Raw genomic sequence first — 25,342 nt, forward strand, 5'->3', positions numbered from 1 at the left:
ACATGTGTCTGTATCAGCAGCTACAGGTCAGGTGTAAGTGGTGATTACTAGTGATGACGGCTGTGTATACAGCTAGAACATGTGTCTGTATCAGCAGCTACAGGTCAGGTGTAAGTGCTGATTACTAGTGATGACGGCTGTGTATACAGCTAGAACATGTGTCTGTATCAGCAGCTACAGGTCAGGTGTAAGTGCTGGTTACTAGTGACGACGGCTGTGTATACAGCTAGAACATGTGTCTGTATCAGCAGCTACAGGGCAGGTGTAAGTGCTGGTTACTAGTGACGACGGCTGTGTATACAGCTAGAACATGTGTGTGCAGTCAGCAATGTATAGTCCGTTTCTGGGAATGCACAAAGCGAGTTTAAAGGAAATACGACACATATCGGCATTTACGATCCTTATGATTCAATATAATTTAATGTCAAAATATGTCAATATAATTTAAGTTGTGTTATGTTCCTAATGGAAAGTAAAACCATTCATAAGAAAGTTTTGGCAAAAGTAAATTGTTTTGATGGATGATACAATAACAATACGACACATATGTATTTAAAGATAATCATCTTACAGGACAACAGGAACTGCCCGACCTGTAACTTCGTTTGAACACAACCCCATAATGGTTGTTTTGTTTTAGGCATTCAGGCCTGAGCTGTCTCGTGGACCCCCTACTTCCAATTAGTGAGACCCCTTTGTCTTCTACATTACTGATCTTTTAAATTCTTTTTCCATTGACATACTATGTAAGATCTGCATCAATATAAAACTGTGGTTGTCAGCAAATGTTCGTAAAATTGTCAGTAAACAATGTTTTCTACAACGGTTGAGCCTGGTGTAAGTTCTCTGACATTGTTCTGTCACCCAGGTGTCCTCAGCCTCGCGATACACCGAGGGCTACGCCGTGTTCTATCGCCCTCATACACCCGCCAGTTCTGATTGGGTGAAGTGGCACCTGGTCCCGATCAACGAGAACAGTATCGTGATTCCAGCCTTGGGCAGAGGACAGAGATACGAGTTTAAAGTACGACCGTACGGGCGGACAATCTACGGCGCGGACAGTAACATCAAACACGTCCATGTTCCTGATGGAGGTAACTGGGTGTCTACGTGCATTATATCTGTATGTGTTTAATGTAACAAGGAGCCATTCATATCATTTATTCTAGGGCAGAGTTTCCCAAACCCAGTTCTCAGGACCACTACAGGGCAGGTTTTCCAGGTGCCCAGTGATATAATAACACCACCTGTGGATCTGTTACATTGTATCAGTCACTAATGACTACACCTGTGCTCCAGAAAGGAGATCTGGAAAACCTGCACTGTTAGGGCTCACTGAGGTAATGATAAATGAGTGCACCCTACTTGCAATTTGAATTGGCTTCGGAAACCCACACGAACAACGGAGAACACATACAAACTCCTCACAGATGGGTCGGAGTGGAACCCATGACCCCGGTGCTGTGAGGCAGCAGTGCTAACCACTGTGCCACCGTGTACCTCAATATTTATATGTTATTTCCGAATCAGAAGTAGGCGCTATATAAAAAAAAAACTATTCATAAACAAATAATAAGATTCCAAAGGAAAGCTCTGCCTCAATCTCAGCCCTGTCTCAATAAACAATTTGCGTACAGTTAAATAAATACCTGGCTGGAAAGCACAGAAGGAAAATAAATGTATTTCATAAAAGTGCAGGAGAGCACCTATGCGTCAATAAATGACATTGCGGGTGGAGCTCTGGTTATATGAATTCAGCTGCATACATGTTTTTGGGCCTTCATAACGGCGACTGCGCAGCGCAAATTGTGTGACGCCGAGCGCCTGATTTTGCTCTTTGCTTCTGTTTATAATTTGTGCACATGGTTTAGTATGATTGTAGGGAGCAACGTTCCCCCTCTGATGGCAGGAGCTTGGCGGATCGGGATAGTCCTCGCTAATCACCGGTTAGGTGCATGAAAGTACAATAATAAGATGTCACATTGCAGGAAAAGATATTCGTATTAGCTGCAGACTTGGGCATTGGGGGAGGTGGTCCCGGTTCAGTGGAGGTGGTCCCGGTTCAGTGGAGGTGGTCCCGGTTCAGGGATGGATGCAAAATTTGATTTCCACCTGCGAACTTCATTTTTTTTGCAGGTGGCACAAAAGAAATATCACGGTAAACATCATGTGAATGTAGAAATGTGATGCATGAACACAGTCCCAGTGTCCCTTTACTTGCACGGCTTGTTTAGGAAATACATTCGGCTACATAATATTATGTACATTAAATTATGTGTCTGTGTTTAATACAGACACTGCAGCGTAGCCCAAAATCTATACTGAATTATCAATATCACATTAGAGAATCGGCCGGATATTGTGTGATTCATACAAACCACCTGTATCCGCTACATTGTAGCCGCACAGATCTCTTACACAATGCGGGTGTCAGATGGCGATTGCGCTTCCCCGCCACAGAGCGCGCTCGGGATAGGCAGCGGATCAGACCTGCGTGTCGATGTGACTTAGATCAAGTCGGTAACTCAAACATTTATTACACGCTACCATCCGAGCTCCTATATTTTTCTAAAAAAAAGACAGGATATTAATGTCATCTAAGTGTGCTTCTATGTGACCTAAACCCCAACATCCTATGTGTAAATCCACCAATCCACACTGTGCATTTCTGCAAAGCAAGACTGCCAAGCTGTCAGTCATTCTGTGCCTCCTTTACAAAGTGCACAATAGCCGAGGCACAATGCATAATTCTCTGTGATGGTGCCGCACTCCTCGATTTGTGCCAGTGCGTCTAGATTTCCACCACAGCGCTTAGGTTTACGGAGCAATATCATGATGACATCACTGTTACCATGAACCGGTTTATGAATGATAACCTTGTCACCACTTCTCCTAGTTCCCGGCTACGCTCCTCAGGACGTCAATGTCACCATGGCCGGCGGTGGGAACGGGTCAGTGATTGTGAGCTGGGAGCCTCCGACGCAAAACGAGAACATTAAAGCTTATAAAGTGAGTTCCTTCCGCAAAAACTTCCTGTCCATCCTTTGCACCATGTTATCTAATCGTTTTCTACAACATTAATGTCTCTCGTAGCTGCAGTCACTTCCTTCTGCTTCTGATGAACAGACAATACCATGTAAAACCCTCTACGCTCCCCTGTGATGTTCACCTCTGAACTAGGGATCTTTGGATCGTGTTGAAATTCAGAATTTATTACAAATGCAAATGACAATTTCTCGGGAACAGACTGTGGCTCCGGTCAGTCACATCTGACAGAGGAGTTTTTATTAATTGTATTTTAATTTTCATTACAAATTAGCATTTACTTGTCTGGAAGCAGAACGCAGAGACGCTCACGCAGCGGGAAATTATTTGATTCTCTGCTGGGTAACGTCTCGGACACACAGGAGGGATGGATGTGACTGGGTGGCAGATCACGGAGCCACTTCATCAGGTGTTCTCCTATTATGAATGACACCTGAAAGTCTCTAACACATCCAGCCCTATATAGCTGATTATTTCAGGGAGATAACGGCTGCATTGTAGCAATACTATGAGGTTGACATGACAAAGTTGTACTTCAGGTGTAAGATAAAGATTCCACACTGTGGTTCATCACTCAGCAGACGTTTAAATAACAGGATTTGTTCATGTTTGAATCAAATTTACGTTTAAGAGAGGTACATAGAACTAAATATGACCTGCGCTCCAGCCGGTCTCCCAAAGTGTCTAATAGTCCCAAGCAGACAATCCCCTCTAATAAGTGTGCCTTATTTAGGGTTGTCAGAGCCCCTCCCCCTTTTAATTTCTCATGCACATTAATCAGGAGGAAAGGGGGCTTGACAACCCCAGTGTTTATGTAAACAAGGTGATTAGGCGCACTAGTGACTGGCTGCCTGTAAGTAAAATACCACCCAAAGCTAAATCTGTAATTGTTATGGTTCTTGTCATTTTACCTACAAATGTGGTCCTTCCACCTTACAAATACAGGGGATGGATAGGATTCATATAATGGCACTGGGCGGTAATATGGAAAAGAGACTTTTACAGTTTACAAATAACCTGATATTTAATTTACATCAACATCCAGAAGATCTTAACGAAGAGTGTCATTGGTTTGAGCAGACGTTGTTAATAACTGGGATTCAGTTTATATTATTACGGTAAACACTTGGGTCTGGTCATTGGCGTAGATTGGCGTATTCTGGCCGCGTCGGTCTGTCTCTACCGCTAAGCTTTGTCTCTGGCTGGCAGAGACGGCACAAATGTGTGAAGTGGATGGTGAGATCTCTGAGTGTGCCCAGAACACACACATTAGGAGGTGTACAACGCCCTACGGCGGTCATCCTGTTACGGCCGAATGCTTTGCCGGATCCGAGTGACAGCTGCTTCCAATTTTGTTTATTATAATACAGTCACTTTACATCTGCTGCACTTTATATTAAGCAGTACGTCTTAGAATTAAATATCTTTATGGGTACATTTACTAAACTGCGGGTTTGAAAAAGTGGAAATGTTGCCTATAGCAACCAATCAGATTCTAGCTATCATTTTATAGAAAGCACTAAATAAATCACAGCTAGAATCTGATTGGTTGCTATAGGCAAAATCTCCACTTTTTCAAACCTGACCTCCCCTATCTCAGTTTATGTATCTGGAGATTGCACTATGCCTCATGCAATCATGTTGGTGGAATTAATTACTTTTATCGTGTTGCGCACATTAATTAACCATGTTCTAATAGGCAGATAATTTATAGTGGAATCAAAACTATGGTCAGATTGGTTTGTTCATTGAAGTGTATGATGTGTAATAGTTTAGTGTATATATGAAATAAATGTAGTGTCTCAGTTTATATTGTTCTGAATCCCAGATTTGTGCTTAGGGGGGGTTTGAATATATGTAAATGCGCAAAGGAAGCCAGTCTAAGGAAGTACTAACCCTAATATAGGACTAGGAGTTGAACAGTTGTGTACAGAGACCTGTTTTGTATGGTTGTGATATCTTGTATCCGATACATCTTGACAATACGTTTGTCACATAGTTTTCGAGCCGCAGATAGGGATGGAAGCATTACAACAGAGGGTACCTACAATGTCATGCGCACCACACGCTTCTTCCACAGGTAACCAATAAGAGGTGGTTTTATCACATGTTGGAATCCGAAAATAATTGTAAACCCACAGCAGGAATGTTGGAGGGATCTACAGAAACTCATGGATCTCCTGCTCGTTCACAAAATCCAATGAGCTTCTACTTATAGTCAGGTCACGGTCCTGTCCGGTGTCTGTGTTCCTCTCTAATAATATAATTTTATCTCCATCTGTTCCTCAGATTTGGTGTTTTGGAAATGAGACCCTTGATGAAGCCAACTGGACAGTGGACGGAGGAACCAGGAGCCTGGAGATTCCTACGTTGTCCGCCGGTATCAAGTACCAGGTTCAGGTGGCGGCCATCTACGATGCCGGGATGGGAAGACCAAGTAATCCAAAATACGTCTTCATAGGTGAGATTACCCACAATGATAGATTTATGTTATAAATAGAGAGGGTCTCGTATGGGAGAGCGGGATAGTGGCTCAGACAGACCCTGTGTAATCTCCGTCCATGTATGCCCCAACCCTGCATCTGTAAATAATTGTATCTTGTGGTTAGAGACTCCTGGTGTCGGCCAAAGGCGGATGCCGTGAACGTGTTCAAGAAATGTCATCCAAACTCTTATGTCTTCTCCGATGTCCTCATCCGTTTCCTCAGTCTTCCTCTTACATTACTGTCCTGTAGAACCTCCGGAGGTGAGACAAGAAACGCAGGAAGATAAGATTCCTCTGGATCTGATCCTTCAGGTTATAAAACACCCGGCGTTTATAGCTACAGTGGGAGGAGCCATGTGGGTGATGCTAATGGCGGCGGTGGTCTACTTGTGTCAGCGACACTCAAAGCGTTACAGCGCCAAGAAGCACAGCGGTGAGATACCGTGTCCTCAAATTATTACATTCATGCTTTGTGTGAGAATATCCATCCTGAAAAATATATAAGTATAAATATAAGTATAAATATAAGTAAATTTATCTGTGAAATCACTGACACAAGGCCACAGAGAGCCGCCCTCAAAGTGGACACACGAATGGCGATCCATTCAGCGTGCGTGCTTCCACAACCTCCAACCTCGTTTCTTATATACCGGTGGTCACCGGCTGACCATCAGTGATCTTCATGAATGTGTAATCTGGGAAATATTTTACAGAAATGTTTGTTTTGTTGTGAAACGTCGCTTTAGAAGGATTCCCGTATGCAAGGCCTCTGTATGTTGATTGAGCCAAGCCTTTATCGCTACATCTGTGCATTTACTGATAAATATTAGAAGATTTCAACCAACAGAGCAGATATTGGTGATCATTTACTTCCTGCCCGTAGAGTGTGACCTAAATGCAATTATTCCATTTTATTCCAGGCCTGTACAGATTTGCAAGTGAAGATACCATCATTAAACACAGGTAGGAGAGTAGCCGTTTTATTCGTGTCTGTCGTCCAGCGATCTCATGGATCCGTCATTTAAATCTGTTCAGTGGTCATGTGACTGAGCCGCAGTCAGATCACGTACTGGGCTGTATATATAGTCAGCAGGGGCTCGAGCAGGAAGAAATGAGGAGAAATAGAACATCAATGTCATTATTTAGAAACCATCTCTGGATAGAGATGCACAACAGGGGTGTTGCTAGGGTTATTCTATCTGTCCTGGCGTTTGAGGCGCGCAACAATTAAGGGGTTGTCCATCTGCCGTTACCTGAATGCAGCTGTCATTCCCAGGAGATGAAGCAAAATCGCTCTTCTCTTAGCAGCCAATTCTTGGCAGAGCCTGAATGTTAGTAAATAAAGCAGACGACTGTAACGCTAGAGCTGCGACTCCTCTGACCACAGCTGCATACAGGCCTCCATGCTGAAATGGTGGTGGCAGCTTTGAAAGAGAGTTGTCCGGAATTTGACAACCACTTTAAAGGACTAGAAGACCCTCCACCTGTGATGTGCAGGTCTTTAGTGAGAAGCCAGGGTGAGGTTTCCTTGTCATTCCACAACAATGGGGAGACCATCTTCATCAGGACCACCAAACAACACATGTTCAGGTCCTCTTCCAATCTGTAGGTCTGCAGGGGACGGCGGGGATCCTGAGCGTTTAATGACAGCTGAACACTGAGTTTAAGTTGCAGCCGATACTAAACACAGCAGGACTCCATCACAGTAATCTGAAATAAAATGTTTCTTTTTCAGAGTTAATTAGGCTTTTACAGTATACATAATAAATTCCTATAAATAAAAATAATATATAAGGAAAAATGTATTTTTAAAACATCCCAGAGCGCTGCAGTTGACATTCACGGCTGGTGTCAGAGGCTAGCAATCAGTCCAGTCCCGCTATGCCACAAATCCAATCTTGGCACAGGTTTGGGACTGTTCACAATGGCATATTAGTCATGTGATCTTCAGCGCCCACCTTCTGTAGAAAAACGGCAAGATACCCACCTTTCATCACCTTATAACGTGATTAGGAACGATCCTTAGCTGCTGCGTTGTACAGTACCACGGGCTGCACTTTGTATTGAATTCGGTGTCATGTCAGATGAAGGCAGGACGTAATTCAATGGAAGAAAAAAATAAGTTAGGAAATAGGTTTGTGGCAGCGCCATTAACTGCTATAAAATATCATTATGTTTCAGCAAGTTCTCAGCTCAATAAGACTCATTTGCGTTCGTCCTTCACATCCAGCTATAAATTGCAGCCCAGGGAGATATATGGCAGCGTGTACTCTGCGCGACACGTCTCACCGGTACTGAAATGACACGCCACCGCAGGATAGTCTCCCGCTTCCTTGTAATAGATTCTCATATAAGAATCAGGTTGCACAGATAACAATATTAATTATGACCATAACACAAGAGGGAAATGTCTTTGTGACTGAATCTGCAAGTAATAAGAATACATATTGCATTGTATGGTGTGCATGACTTGGCTAATGTCAGAAATGGTTAACGTCAATTCACATTAGACATATTTGCTTTAAAGCTGTCATTTGCTAAATTGAAATTCCCTCCTGCCCCCTGCTCTTTACATTATTTCCCATAAGAGACATTTTTTTTTTAGTTTTTATATATATTTAATTTTACATAATTTTTCAGTGATTCAGTGCTCCCTATTCCGGTAGGAATTGTTACAGGTTTGACAGGTCTGCAGGCCGCTGTTTCCGTACAGCTCTGCGGCCTATGTAATGTACTTTAATGTGCTCTGTGTTATAATAACAGACCCGTCAAATCCATTCCCAGACAGGATGAATCAGGGACCTGGGGGTGTACAGCACTGAATGCAGAAACGTAAATATGTGAATACATTATTACGGAGGGTCAAAGGGGTGTGTGGAAATGTTTAACTGAACTGGAAATCTACAACGTAAGACTGTTTCTTGGGGTGTTGGACTGCTGAGGGATCAATGCTGGGTGATACTGTTCTCTGACATCGAAGGGGAGATTCAATTAGCCGTGAGGTGTCGCCGGACGCCGCCTGGATGTCCAGCCGGGCATTTCGCCGGCTAATACGGTACAGAAATCTCCGCTTATTTTCCCTTGCATGACTATAGGACATGAGGGATCATGAGCAGAGATTTTAGTATAAACTCTGTCTCTGCGGACTGTTCTGGTGACTCATCGCGTCTCCTTGCGCCAAATTGATTCTGCCTCCTAGTATTACAACATCCCACCCTCTCTGGTGGTCCTGGATAGGGGGAGGTGCTGGGGGCTGTTGGAGATGTAAATGTGCATCTACAGATTAACCTCTTCTCTCCCGCACTGTAAATAAGACATTGAACAGATGTACATTGGGGGCTCACAGCATTTGAAGGATCTGCTATTTTTTTGTGAGCATAGATCTGCTAACTACACGGTGAGATATCCAGACGCCCTGGCCTGTAGGGAGCGCGGCTGGAGGGTTTGTGCCCCCCCTGGTTTACATGATGATCCATTTATTCCCGCAGGATGGACACGAGCGACTCGCCCTGGCTCTCGAACACCTGGAAATCTGCGTCGTGTTCCAGGAATTACAGCAGCACAACCAGCATGAACAGCCAGTTGCTGTGGATGGAAAACAAGGACACTGGCGACTTCCAGAAATCCAGTAAGTGCTGTATTTCCTCCATAGCGCTGTAGTTCCTCCATAGCCCTGTAGTTCCTCCATAGCGCTGTAGTTCCTCCATAGCGCTGTAGTTCCTCCATAGCCCTGTAGTGCCTACATAGCGCTGTAGTGCCTACATAGCGCTGTAGTGCCTACATAGCGCTGTAGTTCCTCCATAGCGCTGTATTGCCTACATAGCGCTGTAGTTCCTCCATAGCGCTGTAGTTCCTCCATAGCGCTGTAGTGCCTACATAGCGCTGTAGTTCCTGCATAGCCCTGTAGTTCATACATATGTGTGGTGGGAATATGTGAAGAAACAGCTGGGAAAGAGATTCTCATATTGGACAAACTCTGACATCACTGGTCCTCATCGATAATAACGTCTTTCACTACGGTGGTCACAGCAGGACATTCCAGATTTATGCCAAAGTAACAAAGAAAATATACTTTGCCTTTGTTCATGCGCTTCTCTGAACAATACTTACAGCTCCTCGCCTTCATTCTCGTCTTTCTCATGACAATGTATCAGTAAGACATTACACTGATCACAAATATAGTGATCATAATTACATTTCAGCGAGCAAACTGACCTATAGCTCAGATTATTGTAAACTTGTGCGTCTGCGTTATAGTATGATGGACACGGAATCCTCAATGCTGGAAATATTATGTCCTGACCTTATCCTTATCGCCCAACATTTATACATATAAAGTCAGGACAGAATGTGCCCCATCCCTGACACGCCCAAATTCCACTCTGATCCACCCACTTTTGTCAAAGCTCCGCCCATCTCCATATAAGGTCCACCATCGGGATTCTTCCGCTATCGGGAATCCCGGTGATATTGGAAGTATACAGTGCACATTTATACAGTGCTGATGGTGTGAAGGGGTCACGGTGGGGGTCAGTGGACAGTGTTATAAAACGCAGCGTAATGTAATATAAGGTTTAGAATGTCGTCATTATAATTCCGTCATTCCTGTTCACTGTAGATTTAAGTGGAAATATTGTGGCTCTCTGAACAGAGTCTGCACAGTATTAAGAAGGAGATTTCTTTATAATAGACATGTAAATTATGTCCTGCCCGCTGCAGAGCCCAATACCCGTCTCTGCCAGCGCGGTAATTAGTACTCGCACATAGAGCGTTTTATAGCCTTGTTAGTGCTTGCACTGCAAAATCTTTAATTGAGGTGAGAGGTTTTCCTCCTTCGGATCTATACATCTCTCCTTGGGTTTGTTCCAGAAAATCCCAGTTCAGCGGCTGAATCTTCCTTCCCATCTACTTCACTTCTTACGACTTTTACTGTCTCTGGTAATAGAAGCCATGAATGTTTTAGTGGCGTAATATTGTGTCCGCCTGGTAATTAGCTGCCTTACATTTACACATCATTTTCTGCATTTTAGTTATGTCTCTAATAGCGTATCCTTGTCAGCTGTGGATGTGGTTGAAAATCTGAAATTCCTCAATTAAAATCCCAATTTAAGTTCTGCACACACAGAGAACTGCAATGAGAGCATGCAACCACTAGGAGGCAGACTGGCACTCTGGTGTAGGGAAATAGTTCTGTATTTTGGGGGCTGTTCTCTCTAATTCTAATGAAACATCAAATCTATTGTTTCCCTGTAAACACATTGTTGCAATGTTTTTACTTGTACAGCATCCTCCATATATTCTCTATGCAAGTATAATAAATAGGTTCTCCGATCTGCACTTATTATATGAGATATATATTTGTGGGAACCATATTGTTAAATTCTGCACCCTCTATGGCATCTTCATGAGCAGAACATTTACTAAGTTGTAAAAGATGCAACAGATCCATAGAGTTGACCTCAGTCTTGACCTCTTGGTATACGTCAGATCAATAAACCCGATCAGTGTGTTAGATTATTGCTATGTCTGATTGTGGAATACACCAGATCAGTAGCAGCCATCTATCAGTGTTACATTATTGCAGATCTCAGAGGATACGCCAGATCTATAGGCGTGACCCCAGTGTGAGATTATTGCAGACATCTGAGGATACACCAAATGTATAGATATGACCTCAGTGTGATATTATTGCAGGTCTATCAGGATACACCATATCTATAGACATGACCCCAGTGTGATATTATTGCAGGTCTATCAGGATACACCATATCTATAGACATGACCCCAGTGTGATATTATTGCAGGTCTATCAGGATACACCATATCTATAGACATGACCCCAGTGTGATATTATTGCAGGTCTATCAGGATACACCATATCTATAGACATGACCCCAGTGTGATATTATTGCAGGTCTATCATGATACACCAGATCTATAAATATGACCTCAGTGTGATATTATTGCAGGTCTATCAGGATACACCAGATCTATAGATGTGACCTCAGTGTGAGATTATTGCAGGTCTATCAGGATACACCAGATCTATAGATGTGACCTCAGTGTGAGATTATTGCAGGTCTGTCAGGATATACCAGATCTATAGACATGACCCCAGTGTGAAAATATTGCTGATATCTGATGATACACCAGGGGGTAAATGTATTAAATGTCCGGATTCTTCAACTCCGGCGAGTTCGGCTTATTCAGCGCTTAAATTTAAAGCGGCGCTACATTGTAAATTGAAGTTTCCCTTTACAATGCAGCGCCGCTTTAAATTTAAGCGCTGAAGACGCCGAACTCGCCGGAGTTGAAGAATCCGAACATTAATACATTTACCCCCAGATGTATAAATGTGACCTCAATGTGAGATTATTGCAGGTCTATCAGGATACCTCAGATGTATAAATGTGTGAGATTATTGCAGGTCTCTGATGATACACCAGATGAATACATGTGGCCACAGTGTAATTTATGTGTCTTCTCTCTGCAGCGGTCTCATTTGAGCGTAAAAGTGACAGCAACCTCAGCAAGATAATCCCGCTGGTTCCTGATAGCGGCAGCATGTACGGAGCGTTGTACGTGGACCTTCCTGGGAAAGACCTGACAACCTTCCAGTGCCCCCTCCCAGTCCGGCTCCCGGGGATGGGGCTCAGTGCTAGATGTCCCCTAGGACTGTACGACCACCGACCACATCCACATTGTCTGAGTCACTGCAGCGCCAACAACCTCACACAAGGAGGGGCAAGAAGCAAGATCCTTCAGAGACCTGTGGTCCCTGTGCCACCAACTGTGGCCCTAAAGGAGCCCTGGAGCCTGAACTGCAAAAGAGGTAAAACTCGCTCTAGGGCCTGGTGAATTTATACCCCAGTAATAATCACACAGCATTGTACACCCATGCTGTGTCAGGAATAGCAGAGGCCCGTTACATCAGAGGTGGGTCGTGGGTGTCTGTTAGTCTCTATACCGCACTGCAGAGGGGGGTGTCTAATAATCAATATACCGCACTGTAGAGGAGGTATCTGGTAGTCTCTATACTGCACTGCAGAGAAGGGTGTCTGATAATCAATATATCGCACTGTAGAGGGGGGTGTCTGATAGTCACTATACCACACTGCAAAGTGGGGTGTCTGGTAGTCACTATACCGCACTGCAGAGGGGGGGGTGTCTGGTAGTCACTATACCACACTGCAAAGTGGGGTGTCTGGTAGTCACTATACCGCACTGCAGAGGGGGTGTCTGGTAGTCACTATACCGCACTGTAGAGGAGGGTGTCTGGTAGTCACTATACCGCACTGCAGAATGGGGTGTCTGGTAGTCACTATACCGCACTGCAGAGGGGGTGTCTGGTAGTCACTATACCGCACTGTAGAGGAGGGTGTCTGGTAGTCACTATACCGCACTGCAGAGGGGGTGTCTGGTAGTCACTATACCGCACTGCAGAGTGGGGTGTCTGGTAGTCACTATACCGCACTGTAGAGGGGGTGTCTGGTAGTCACTATACCGTACTGCAGAGGGGGTGTCTGGTAGTCACTATACCGCACTGTAGAGGAGGGTGTCTGGTAGTCACTATACCGCACTGTAGAGGAGGGTGTCTGGTAGTCACTATACCGCACTGCAGAGTGGGGTGTCTGGTAGTCACTATACCGCACTGCAGAGTGGGGTGTCTGGTAGTCACTATACCGCACTGCAGAGTGGGGTGTCTGGTAGTCACTATACCGCACTGCAGAGGAGGATGTCTGGTAGTCACTATACCGCACTGTAGAGGAGGATGTCTGGTAGTCACTTTACCGCACTGCAGAGGGGGTGTCTGGTAGTCACTATACCGCACTGCAGAGGGGGGGGTGTCTGGTAGTCACTATACCGCACTGCAGAGGGGGTGTCTGGTAGTCACTATACCACACTGTAGAGGGGGTGTCTGGTAGTCACTATACCACACTGCAGGGTTGATAGTTAAGCAGAGCTATAACACAGTAACGAGAGTCCCATTAGCTTTGAGAGGAAACCAGACTAGTGCTGATAATTATCTCTGTGATGTAGAATCCGCAGCGCAGTGATCCAGCCGGTGTAATTGTAACTCTGGTGTTTGATGAGATTCTGCAGGTAACAGTCACAGGTGCAGTATAAATTGGAAGTTTGTGACTGTAATAATATAATTACCAGTACTGCATTGATAATAAGTGGTAACTGCCTGGAGATTATTCATAATTGTATATCCACGAGCATCATTAGTTACAAATATTCCTCTGTTCATACATTAGGCTCCAGCTGACTCTTGTGCAATATTCTATCCACAACGTAGTAATTGGTTTTGTATATTATAATTATCTAGATCTGGCCCCTACTGAGAGTACATTTATTTTATTTTTTTCACCAGTTTGCTAATAAATATAAATGATATTAATATAATGATATCACTGACGTGTGGAGAAATTACTGCAGTCACAATATACTTGTCCTAATGGAGGGATCTGCTCCCTCTAACCATGAAACGCTGCTCTTTTCTTTTTGTTTGAGTTGCAAGTAAGTGCATTTCTGTGGCCTAAAATGCGTCTCGTTACAAAACTGATGCACTCTGCGTACGCGGGGCAGCTTTTAAATTTTGTACCTACATAAACCAGGTGGAGTTGATGATGATGATGATTGTCACATTGTTCATCTGCAAACATCTAAACGGTAGACCTAAGGTTGCCTGCGCATACACAAATGTGGCCTCTTTACATTCATCATCAGCTATTTATATAGCGCCACTAATTCCGCAGCGCTGTACAGAGAACTCATTCACATCAGTCCCTGCCCCATTGGAGCTTACAGTCTAAATTCACTAACACACACACACACACACACACACACACACACACACACACACACACACACAGACTGAGAGAGACTAGGGTCAATTTGTTAGCAGCCAGTTAACCTTCTAGTATATTTTTGGAGTGTGGGAGGAAACCGGAGCACCCGGAGGAAACCCACGCAAACACGGGGAGAATATACAAACTCCTCACAGATAAGACCATGGTCGGGAATTGAACTCATGACCCCAGTGCAGTGAGGCAGAAGTGCTAACCACTCAGCCACCGTGCTGTCCAAACGCTAACCCAGGCCCTGTCTGTTTCATGTATGTGTATTTAGTCTACAGCTATAGCAGAGCCCACAATATCTGCACAGTCACAATACTCTTCCTTATTGAGCCTGTATAACAGAATCTTATCTCGCCCCCACAGAGCTCCATCACGTGAACAGCGCCCCGCTCTCCCCGTATTGTCAGTCAGCTGACCAGAGCGGCAGCGTGCCCAGCGTCAAGAGTTTAGCTGGGAACCAACCCGGAAAAGGTGCGTAGAGCTCAACAAACATGTAGCACAGACCACGCAAGTGCAATATACAGTGACTATTATTGATATTAATTCTGTGCTTATTTACTACTGTAATGGATTCAATGGGTCATATTTTAAATGATCCCCTTGGCCGTATTAGTTTCTTAGATACACTTTCTAACAGAGTATATGTGACATTACCCACAATGTATTCATAGTTCCTCTTTTGATGAGGAGGTTGTACTGCGTATTGCCCAAAATGCTGCAACATTTTCCCAGCTTCTGCTCTGTGGCCCCACTATAGATGACATGGTAATCACAGAGCACCTGAGCTCACCTCCTGTCTAGAGATAGCATTTACACTGCAGGTAATGTTAGGTACACTCTGTTAAGGGAAGTATCTAACAAACAATGCAAAAGAGGCAGATTGTTTTAAAATCCACAGTAGTAAAATTGCTTAAATAGTGTTTTGCTTTAATGATTTTTGTGTGTACTGTGTTGGGCTAGATTAGAAGTTTCCAAGACTTAAGATTTAAAAGTTAGTAGCACCCCTCACAAAGACATCAACATTTTATGCCGCGTTCTCAGATCTAATTGCAAAACAACTTCCCATACGGGGGATAGTTTCCTTCTCCTGATGTGATTGTGTGCGGTTATCAGAGACTGCGGACCACGATAACTGGGGCTGATTTGCTTTCTAATGATTATTAGTGATAAAATTATTGAGGAGGGGAGAAGTTGTTGATTATTTTCAGTCTTTTGAACCTGGGAGTTTCACATTTATTTCTAGAAGTAACTAACACAATATTGGTAATTTCATGTGCAAATCTCTTGGGTCTCATTTATGTCATTAACTCGTTATTTATTTCTGTGCCCCTCTTAGGAGAATATGCTAAAGTAATGAAGACATTCAGCTCCCCTAAAATCCTCCACTACACAACCTCACTCAAAGTGATGGACCTCCTGCCCTACACCCCTTCTCTCCCACCGCCCCCTGTCCCTCCACCAAACGACGACTTCTCCAGGGAGCGTCAGGACGGAGCGTAAGTTATTGTCTCCAAATATCTTCTGAACCCTAAATCTGCTGGTCTCATATTCTATATTTTATTATCTGCTAATGAATGTCATGGATTCAAAGGGTCATATTTTTAAATGATCCCCCTGCCTCTCTTTGTTAGATACACTCCCTAACAGAGTGAATCTAACCGGCAATGTAACCATTCTCCTCTCTTTAGGGTTTGCAGTGGGGTTGGAAATTCTGAAGAGGCACAAAGCACAAAAGTTTAAATGTCACCTCTACTTCCCGCCACTGTAGTACCAGTTCAGTTTGTCTACCGAACATTAACCACAATGAAAAAGCGCCCCATGTCTATTCTCTGCTGAGAGCTGATGCAAAGGTCAACAGTTTTTGCAGAGAAAAATGTCTGTGCCCCCCTAAAGCAAGGAACTCCCCGAAAAACTCTCTGTGCCTTTTATCTCGTTTTTATCCTCTCAAATTGAAATCTCTTTTTTGCACTGCTAAATTTGGTGGAACGGTGGAACGGTGGACAGTGCCGATTCAGTTCCGCACAGACTCGCCCAGGCTTTGCCTCCTATCAAACTTCTGCCCCTCTAGTAAGATTGGCAGAGATCTAGGCTTACCAGGGTAAACCGTCAGCTGACATCAAGGGTGATAATTTTGCTCTACTTCTTCAGCCTACTCTCAATCCCCATCTAGTACACATGTTTAGCATCTGCCCTCCAGGTAGGCACCATAGTGGGCTACCTTGGGCTGGTCTTTAAATTGTCAGTGTCATGGTCTGCACAGGGTGTATAAACCCTCAATGTCACAGTCCCCATGATCTGGGTGGACGGGTGGTCAGTCTTATATTGGCATTTGTCTCGTTTGATACATAAAAAGCTGAGGAACTCTTAGAAGGGTCCCCAGTGTCCGTCACTTATTACAACAATCACCCACCAATCCCGGAGGTACAGAAATCATTTGCTGGAGGAAGAGAAATCCATTTCTACTCCAGCAATCTGATCAATTTCATTAAAAGGAACTGGCACGGTTTTACTATTTGGCAGATAATTACTGTACAAGTGAAAGTAATACATGTGGACATACAGCACTTATAGGTCTGCTGGGCACCCCCGTGTGCCGGTATAATCAGACATTTCCTAATAAACCCCTCTGTAGCCCAGTATCAAACACTGTGAGAGTCCATAACACAGGCTGCATGTGGCATCGTCCTCAGTCAGGTGTCCTTAAAGGAAACAATACCCTATTTACAGCCAAGATCCGACACCCCATGAAACATTACAGGATAACTGCTTTATCAAGCATTGGAGTACCAACCTTTTACATCCTGAAATACCAGATATGCAAACCTAGTAGTACCAACGTTGTACTAGTGGGGACAGGGCTGCATGTGACAGGGGCAGTGACATGATGTGAGGAGGGGAATGGAGGCAGCAGGAAGCCACAGACTGAGAGTTATATAGTGGAAGGAGCAGGGTCCCCCGGCAGCACAGATTATATCAGGAGATGAGTGATGTGTTAGTGAGGACAGGGCTGCATGTGACAGGGCAGTGACATGATGTGAGGAGGGGAATGGAGGCAGCAGGAAGTCACAGACTGAGAGTTATATAGTGGAAGGAGCAGGGTCCCCAGCAGCACAGATTATATCAGGAGATGAGTGATGTGTTAGTGAGGACAGGGCTGCATGTGACAGGGCAGTGACATGATGTGAGGAGGGGAATGGAGGCAGCAGGAAGCCACAGACTGAGAGTTATATAGTGGAAGGAGCAGGGTCCCCAGCAGCACAGATTATATCAGGAGATGAGTGATGTGTTAGTGAGGACAGGGCTGCATGTGACAGGGGCAGTGACATGATGTGAGGAGGGGAATGGAGGCAGCAGGAAGTCACAGACTGAGAGTTATATAGTACAAGGAGCAGGGTCCACAGCAGCACAGAGTATATCAGGAGATGAGTGATGTGTTAGTGAGGACAGGGCTGCATGTGACAGGGGCAGTGACATGATGTGAGGAGGGGAATGGAGGCAGCAGGAAGTCACAGACTGAGAGTTATATAGTACAAGGAGCAGGGTCCACAGCAGCACAGAGTAGTGATAAGAGGCTCCTGTCACACTGATGCAGACTATAGCGTATAACACACCCCTATATGACACAACTCATTAGATGCTGTTTGTGCGTCTTACAGGGTCCCTGATTCCCCTGACTATTGTGACCCCCATGAAGAAGAAGATGAGGAGAAGCAGACATACTTCAGTAAGAGAAAGACTCCTCCGAATACGTTAATGTTTAACCGCGCAGCTTCCGCCTCCCTGTCTGTCGCTGACGATAATGTGCTGACGCCGGATGATGTGGCTCATTATCTAGAACTTAGTGAACGAGGAGACAACACCAGGTGAGAGCACAGAATATACTGTACCCCCGTCTCTAATATAGAGGTCTCAAATACAGAACCAGGGTACAGGCCGTATAAGGTCACAGAACCCTGAGGTGACTTCTAATATCCTTTTATAGTTTACAGTAACAGCTACATTATTACTAATAATATACAAGTTTACATTTTCAAAAAAACAAGTTGTGTGATGTTGTACTTTCACTGCCAAGGATTATATAATATAACACTGTTACACCAGGTCACATCAGATCTCTCTTTATATTCCGGTTTCCTCCCACACTCCAAAAACTCTCTCTCTCTCCCCCCCTTCTCTCTCCCCCCCCCTTCTCTCCCCCCCCCCTTCTCTCTCTCTCTCTCTCCCCCCCCTTCTCTCTTCCTCTCCCCCCCTCTGTCTCTCTCTACCCTTCTCTCTCTCTCTCCCTCCCCCCCCCTTCTCTCTTCCTCTCCCCCCCCTTCTCTCTTCCTCTCCCCCCCCCTCTTTCTCTCTTTCCCCTTCTCTCTCTCTCTCTCCCCCCCCTTCTCTCTCTCTCTCTCTCCCCCCCCCCTTCTCTCTCTCTCTCTCCCCCCCCCCTTCTCTCTCTCTCTCTCCCCCCTCTGTCTCTCTCTACCCTTCTCTCTCTCTCTCTCTCCCCCCCCCCCTCTGTCTCTCTTTCCCCTTCTCTCTCTCTCTCCACCCTTCTCTCTCTCTCTACCCTTCTCTCTCTCTCTCCCCCCCTTCTCTCTCTCTCCCCCCCCCTTCTCTCTCCCCCCCCCTTCTCTCTTCCTCTCCCCCCCCTTCTCTCTTCCTCTCCCCCCCCTTCTCTCTTCCTCTCCCCCCCTTCTCTCTTCCTCTCCCCCCCTTCTCTCTTCCTCTCCCCCCCCCTCTGTCTCTCTTTCCCCTTCTCTCTCTCTCTCTCCCCCCCCCCCTCTGTCTCTCTTTCCCCTTCTCTCTCTCTCTCCCCCCCCCTCTGTCTCTCTTTCCCCTTCTCTCTCTCTCTATCCCCCCCTTCTCTCTCTCTCTCCCCCCCTTCTCTCTCTCTCTCTCTCCCCCCCTTCTCTCTCTCTCTCTCCCCCCCCCTTCTCTCTCTCTCTCCCCCCTCTGTCTCTCTTTCCCCTTCTCTCTCTTTCCCCCTTCTCTCTCTCTCCCCCTTCTCTCTCTCTCTCTCTCTCTCTCTACCCTTCTCTCTCTCTCTACCCTTCTCTCTCTCTCTCCCCCTTTCTCTCTCTCTCTCCCCCTTCTCTCTCCCCCTTCTCTCTCTCTCTCTCTCTCTCTCCCATTAGTTAACTTGTGAATCTTTTGTGCGTTACTTATAATTTCCCCTTGAAGAAGAGCGCTGAGGACTCATTGTATAAAAACCATCTTGCAATTACTGAAATGTTTCTGCCTTGATAATTGTCCCGGATGCTGTGACAGATTATTTACTCTCATCACATCTATCATTCCAGGCAGTGACACTTTCAGCTGAAGTTTTGCTGTGAGTTCATTTTGTTTCTCGCAGTTGATTCATTATTTATTTGTCTATTTAATTTCTACAAACAAGAGCACTTACTCCGAATAAACACAACCTGCCTGCCAGAATCAATAGTCGCTGGGGGTTAGGAATTAAAAGGGTTCACCGACTTGTTTTCATAAATGTACATTACATTTAAAGCACTTCTTTTGCCATTTAAATCTTTAATAATTGGTCGCTGTCACAAATAATATACGACAATCAATAAGCAGCTTGTATTGTTGTGCAAGCAGAATGCACCTACTCAAACCTTCAGTGATGATTCATGTAGGGATTGTGTTCCCTAAAAGCCGCTTGTGCTTCCCGTGCCATAAAACACAGCAGTGCCCTGTGGCAGTGCCAGGCGGTAATTCATGCCGCTCATTATTGCAGAGGTCTCTCAGGCCATTGCAGAAATGATTACTCCTCGCTATTAGCCGTCTCTTGGCTGGCTTGGCACCCTCCACCGTCCTCACAATTTAGGTGACTTTGTGCAGTCAATCAATGACGAGAATAATGTCACGCAAGGAAATTTACTGGAAATGTATTGATTGTAGAGCGATTACTATAGTGCAGACTGGGCACATCGCGGAGGTGGTCATTTTCCAAGTTGCAGCGCCGTCCGTCACCCGGCGTAATGCTCCGGTGATGTGCCGCTGAGGCAGCCAATACACGGCCATTTACTCTCCATTACTCACAAGCTGGGAAATGTCATAATCACTGGGGAACAAGATGATTGGTGAATATTGACGGCGGTATCATAACTCCTTTGTATTATTGTATTTTATGTATCTGTGCTTTGCTGGGAGCCACCGGTTTGGAAGGGGTCATTTTTTGGTTCTGCACTCGCCACACTGACTGACACTTTTCCCATGACACCTCTATCATAATGTCATATATGTAATAATGATGTTGCAGTCAGCATATCAGTTTAAGTACATCAAATACATTACCCTAAAAATATGAAATCATTTAAATGACCAGAGGCATCATATTGCAAGTAACAGGAACTTTAATATACCTGCTTAATGGGACCTTATTAGCAGCAGCACCAGCTTTTTACATGTGTCTTGAAACACACTGAAGGTCTGATTTAGAGTTGCGAGCAAAGAAAGGAGCTCAACTTTAAATCTCAGGGTAACAGTAAAGCTGCCCAGTATGTATCTGCTCCATGCACACGCAGCCAGTAATTCTCTGCAGGCAGAAATAGAATTGCATTTGCACCTCTTGCATTGCAACGTGGTTTGTCCTGGACAAGTTTCCTCCTTTTCTTTGGCTTCTAACTCTAAAACCCTGATTCTATATCTGCAGTTTTGTGGTTGAATAACATGTAAAGGAGGCGTCTGTCAGCCTCAGGATTAAGGGCTGCACTGTTCCGCTTCATTGAGGCAGTTGAGCTAGTAACTCGTAATGTTTTTCACACTGTGAAATGTTCATATACGTTGCATTTTTAATGCACATTTGAAGCAATTTTTCAGCCACACACACAAATGTCACCCATCCCATTGATTAACTACAACTTCTCCTATTCTGGTCTGTTTACCATTATCAGGCAATATCTCAGCATTAGGAAATCTTCTCTCGCCTCAGCGTACTATTAATAAGTCACCAGGACAGCAGAGAAATAGGTTTTATTCTAATAATAAATAGGCCCATTTGTCTTCTACGTACTGCACATTAGATGCTCATTTAAAAGAACCCCAAAAGTTTAAATGTTCAGATATGAATCATGGAAGTAAAATGCACTGTTCAGTGTTACCCTGACATTCCAGCTCTGTCATAAAGTATAATGTATTACCTCCACCAATAATTGCAGACAGCTGAAGCTCCTCCCACATCCTTAGGACAGTGTCAGCTGTGACATCACCGGGCCCGCCCCATTATATGAAACAACCAGTCTGTTCAGTTCTGCAAAGCAAGTCTGTCAGGTAGCCTCCCTCACCTTGCCTGCTCTCACCATTAGCTCTGATGCAGTCTAAAAATGTCACTCACTAATCCAGGGCCTGTTAAGCCATGCTCAACACTCCTCGGCATTCAATACAATATCGCTGCCTACAAAACAAAAACAAATCACTTTTACATACAGAATCTGGTGCACTCCTGCAGTCATTCCGCTTAATTAACCAGAGTGTGTGCCTAAACATAATGCATATTAATTACTCTGAATGGATGAATAGATTAGATAAACACATCATCATCATCATTATTTATTTATATAGCGCCACTAATTCCGCAGCGCTGTACAGAGAACTCATTCACATCAGTCCCTGCCCCATTGGGGCTTACAGTCTAAATTCCCTAATATAGAGACACACAGACAGAGACAGACAGGGAGAGACTAGAGGTTTTTTTTAAAAAAAAATTTGATAGCAGTCTAGGGTCAGTTATGAATGCAGCCAATTAACCTACCAGTATGTTTTTGGAGTGTGGGAGGAAACCGGAGCACCCGGAGGAAACCCACGCAAACACAGGGAGAACATACAAACTCCACACAGATAAGGTCATGGTCGGGAATTGAACTCATAACCCCAGTGCTGTTAGGCAGAAGTGCTAACCACTAAGCCACATACACAGGGATATAGATATATATATATATTATGTATTTTTAGTTTTTAACCAATTAATTTTAGATTGCCAGACTGCAATTCACCAAGAGTAAAGGAAACAAAAAGAAAAAGAAAAATGGTGCAAGATGGAATTGTCCACCATCTTAAAAAGGAATCCAAAAACAGCGAGATCCGACGATGTAACGATGACGTTTTGCTTCGTTTTCAAATTCGAAAAAGCGCGAAAGTACAAAACCGGCTCGGTACTCAGATCCCCAACGTTCGGGTATGTTTGGTTCTCGGGGAACCGAGCCTGAGCATCTCTAGTTTTGACCCACAAATGGCTGAAAATATTGGGCAGTAAATTTCAGGGAATAGGATCTCACCTGGATAATGTCGGAGGCACCTATATGTGTCATCTGAATGATCCATCCTGTCCCATTATTTTCTGTTTAGTTTGGATCACATTTAGAATAGACAGAGTTGTTGCCCGATTCACCATGATATCTGCAATGTCTACCTCATTGGGTCAGTTACAGATCTGGGGGTAAATGTATGAACATGCGGGTTCTTCAACACCCGCGTGTTCAGCGATTAAATTTCAAGCGGCGCTGCATTGGAAAGGGAAGTTTCCCTTTACAATGCAGCGCCGCTTGAAATTTAATCGCCGAACACGCGGGTGTTGAAGAACCCGCATGTTCATACATTTACCCCCTGATATTGGTTCATCAGACTACACATGGTGTGTAACTGTAATCCCTCATTATGGGCTTTATTCAAGTCTGAACGGAAGAGGAGCGTGAGTCTGCCGTATACAAATCCAAGCGGATACGGTTCCATTTGAATCCAGATATAAGTCTCTACCTAAATGTTACTTGTACGTAGACAGAACAGGATATGCACAAACATGTGCAAAATATAGAACGCATGCAAAAAAAAATGATATTATAAAATAAATGAACAATTCTATTCTTATTGTATAATCATTAATTAAAATATGGATTATGATTATTTTTTTTAAATTAAATACATGAAGCACGATGCTGATAATGTGTACTGTACATACAATGCGTTTTTATAGTCTCTTTTGCTTGCACACACATGTTCTGTGCCAGCTAGTGGGGCACATACGTGTAGTTTATAATACAAGGACTAAGCCGTGTCAGTCATCACTATCAGTCGGCTCTTACACCTGCCCTGTAGGTGGTACAAGTGATAAGACTGAAACCAGGCGCACGCACGCCTTACTGTACATAGCGTAGGTTTGTCGGCCTCTTCCCTCCCACCTTTCACTCCTCAAGCCGTAGATGGTCATAAGTGTCATTTGCATTTGGACGTGAATGGCATGCGTTTGCGTTCAGTGGCTTAACGTCCGTTTCGGAGAATACGCAGAGCTATTTCATACACATGCGGGCGGACGTCTGAACGTGAGTCACGCCATAGAAGTATTAATTGCTAATACATTATTTTCTGGTACTGGACCAGGAACCTACAGACCCCTCACCACATATAAAGATGTCTGCACACAGCAGTTATCCGGATGGACATCGTCTGTAAACATTCCATAAAAGAAGGTTATGCATTAACTACAATAACCAAGTGGAGGTTGTTATAAGGCACCAAGAATTATTGTCATTATTTCACTTAGTGTTTCCATGTGTCCTCCACCGGCCCCGTCCTTTGTACCCCTTAAATATCATAATTATAGGAGAGAAACATCGCTGCAACTAAGGGTTAAAGGAATCAATTAATGTTTCTCATTAAGTTTCTGATCTAAGCAGGAGCCGTTAGATAAGTAACCGGCTTTATCAGTTATGTCAGCCGGACCAGCCTGGATATCTGTCCGTATCGGGGAGAGAGAAGATTAATTAGACGGGGGGTTATTGATTAATGCTTCACTGCTTCAAGCAATTGCTCTTTACGTATCCTGAATGGTATTACCGGCATCAAGTACAGTATAGTATTAGAGGCGGACTACCAATGTCCGCAGGAGTGTTACTAATCTATCCCTGATACCGGGATCATTGGCATTCTTGGTGCAACAAATACAAGTCTGAGTGATGATAATAATTATAAAATAATAGTGAAAGTTACCTCCAAATAATCTCCCATTTTCAGTGAGCAATAGTGGCACAATTAGAATTTTTGGGGGAGGGTGATCGGTACTATACAGGAGCACATACAAATCTACAAGCGTTGTATTATTCTGCTGGCAGTAGTGGTAGTCTTAGACAATTATGCCACACACCCCTCCCCAAACATAAAATATAAAATAAAACATAGTTTGTTGGATAAGCCTTTTAGTATAGATAATAAAATCATTCTATGCAGGATACCCACAACTGTTACTAAAATATAAATCCCACAGACAAATAATGTCTAGTTTATTGTTAAAAGCGTTTCGGAGGGCGAGGCCTTAACGCAGTAGGTGGAGTAATGAAGGGCGATGAGTATCTTACTCTGTATGCTCATAGTCTCTCTATGCCCTGGTGTAGATGGATATACCGGTCCTGGTTCATTAAGGAACGTAAATACCAATACGGGCTGTATTTAGCGTTGCATCGCATATGCCCAGAAACAAACAATACTCCAAGGAACGCAAATGTATACAGTTCATCTTCAAGCGCAAAGGGCAATTAAGACAGGCTATGATTTCAGGGGTGGAGCGGAGAGGGGACTGGGCGTATGCACGTAGTCAATGTACAAGGGCGCGCCAAGCTTGACTGCACACAGCAGCGCCCGATTCTAGCTTTGGGCATCTCTAAGCTACATGACTTTCTGTCGTATTACTTGCACTACCTAAGAAAACAATAGCACTCTCATTATGTGGAGTGACATCATTCAAGAGTCATACAAACATGTAAATGTCTGTGGGAGCGTTGTTTGTGCTGTAAGTATCTGTGCTACTGACACAGGCGGTAATTAAGCCTTCGTAGATAGCAATAGCTACAGTGACATCTGTAAGATATATAAAGATACAACTATTATAATCCACACAATTTTACTTGTGTGCGTCCATCATGTTACTAATTTATATTCTGGTGATTTTTCCTTTTAAAATATATATAGT

At 44.2% G+C, this 25,342-nt stretch overlaps 1 protein-coding gene across 2 annotated transcripts in view; it reads left to right on the top strand.

Moving 5' to 3' along the window:
* Positions 1-25,342, top strand: part of ROBO4 (roundabout guidance receptor 4) — a 70,088-nt gene that overhangs the window by 32,627 nt on the left and 12,119 nt on the right. For both annotated transcript variants that reach the window (XM_075190392.1, XM_075190393.1), the window contains exons 8-17: positions 869-1,094; positions 2,897-3,009; positions 5,335-5,506; positions 5,781-5,963; positions 6,451-6,493; positions 9,019-9,158; positions 12,024-12,362; positions 14,758-14,865; positions 15,731-15,890; positions 18,051-18,257. In XM_075190392.1, the coding sequence (XP_075046493.1) occupies positions 869-1,094; positions 2,897-3,009; positions 5,335-5,506; positions 5,781-5,963; positions 6,451-6,493; positions 9,019-9,158; positions 12,024-12,362; positions 14,758-14,865; positions 15,731-15,890; positions 18,051-18,257 (1,691 nt within the window). The remainder of the gene's footprint in view (positions 1-868; positions 1,095-2,896; positions 3,010-5,334; positions 5,507-5,780; positions 5,964-6,450; positions 6,494-9,018; positions 9,159-12,023; positions 12,363-14,757; positions 14,866-15,730; positions 15,891-18,050; positions 18,258-25,342) is intronic.

This window comes from Mixophyes fleayi, chromosome 11, assembly GCF_038048845.1.
Source record: "Mixophyes fleayi isolate aMixFle1 chromosome 11, aMixFle1.hap1, whole genome shotgun sequence".
In the NCBI taxonomy this organism is placed as follows: domain Eukaryota; kingdom Metazoa; phylum Chordata; class Amphibia; order Anura; family Limnodynastidae; genus Mixophyes; species Mixophyes fleayi.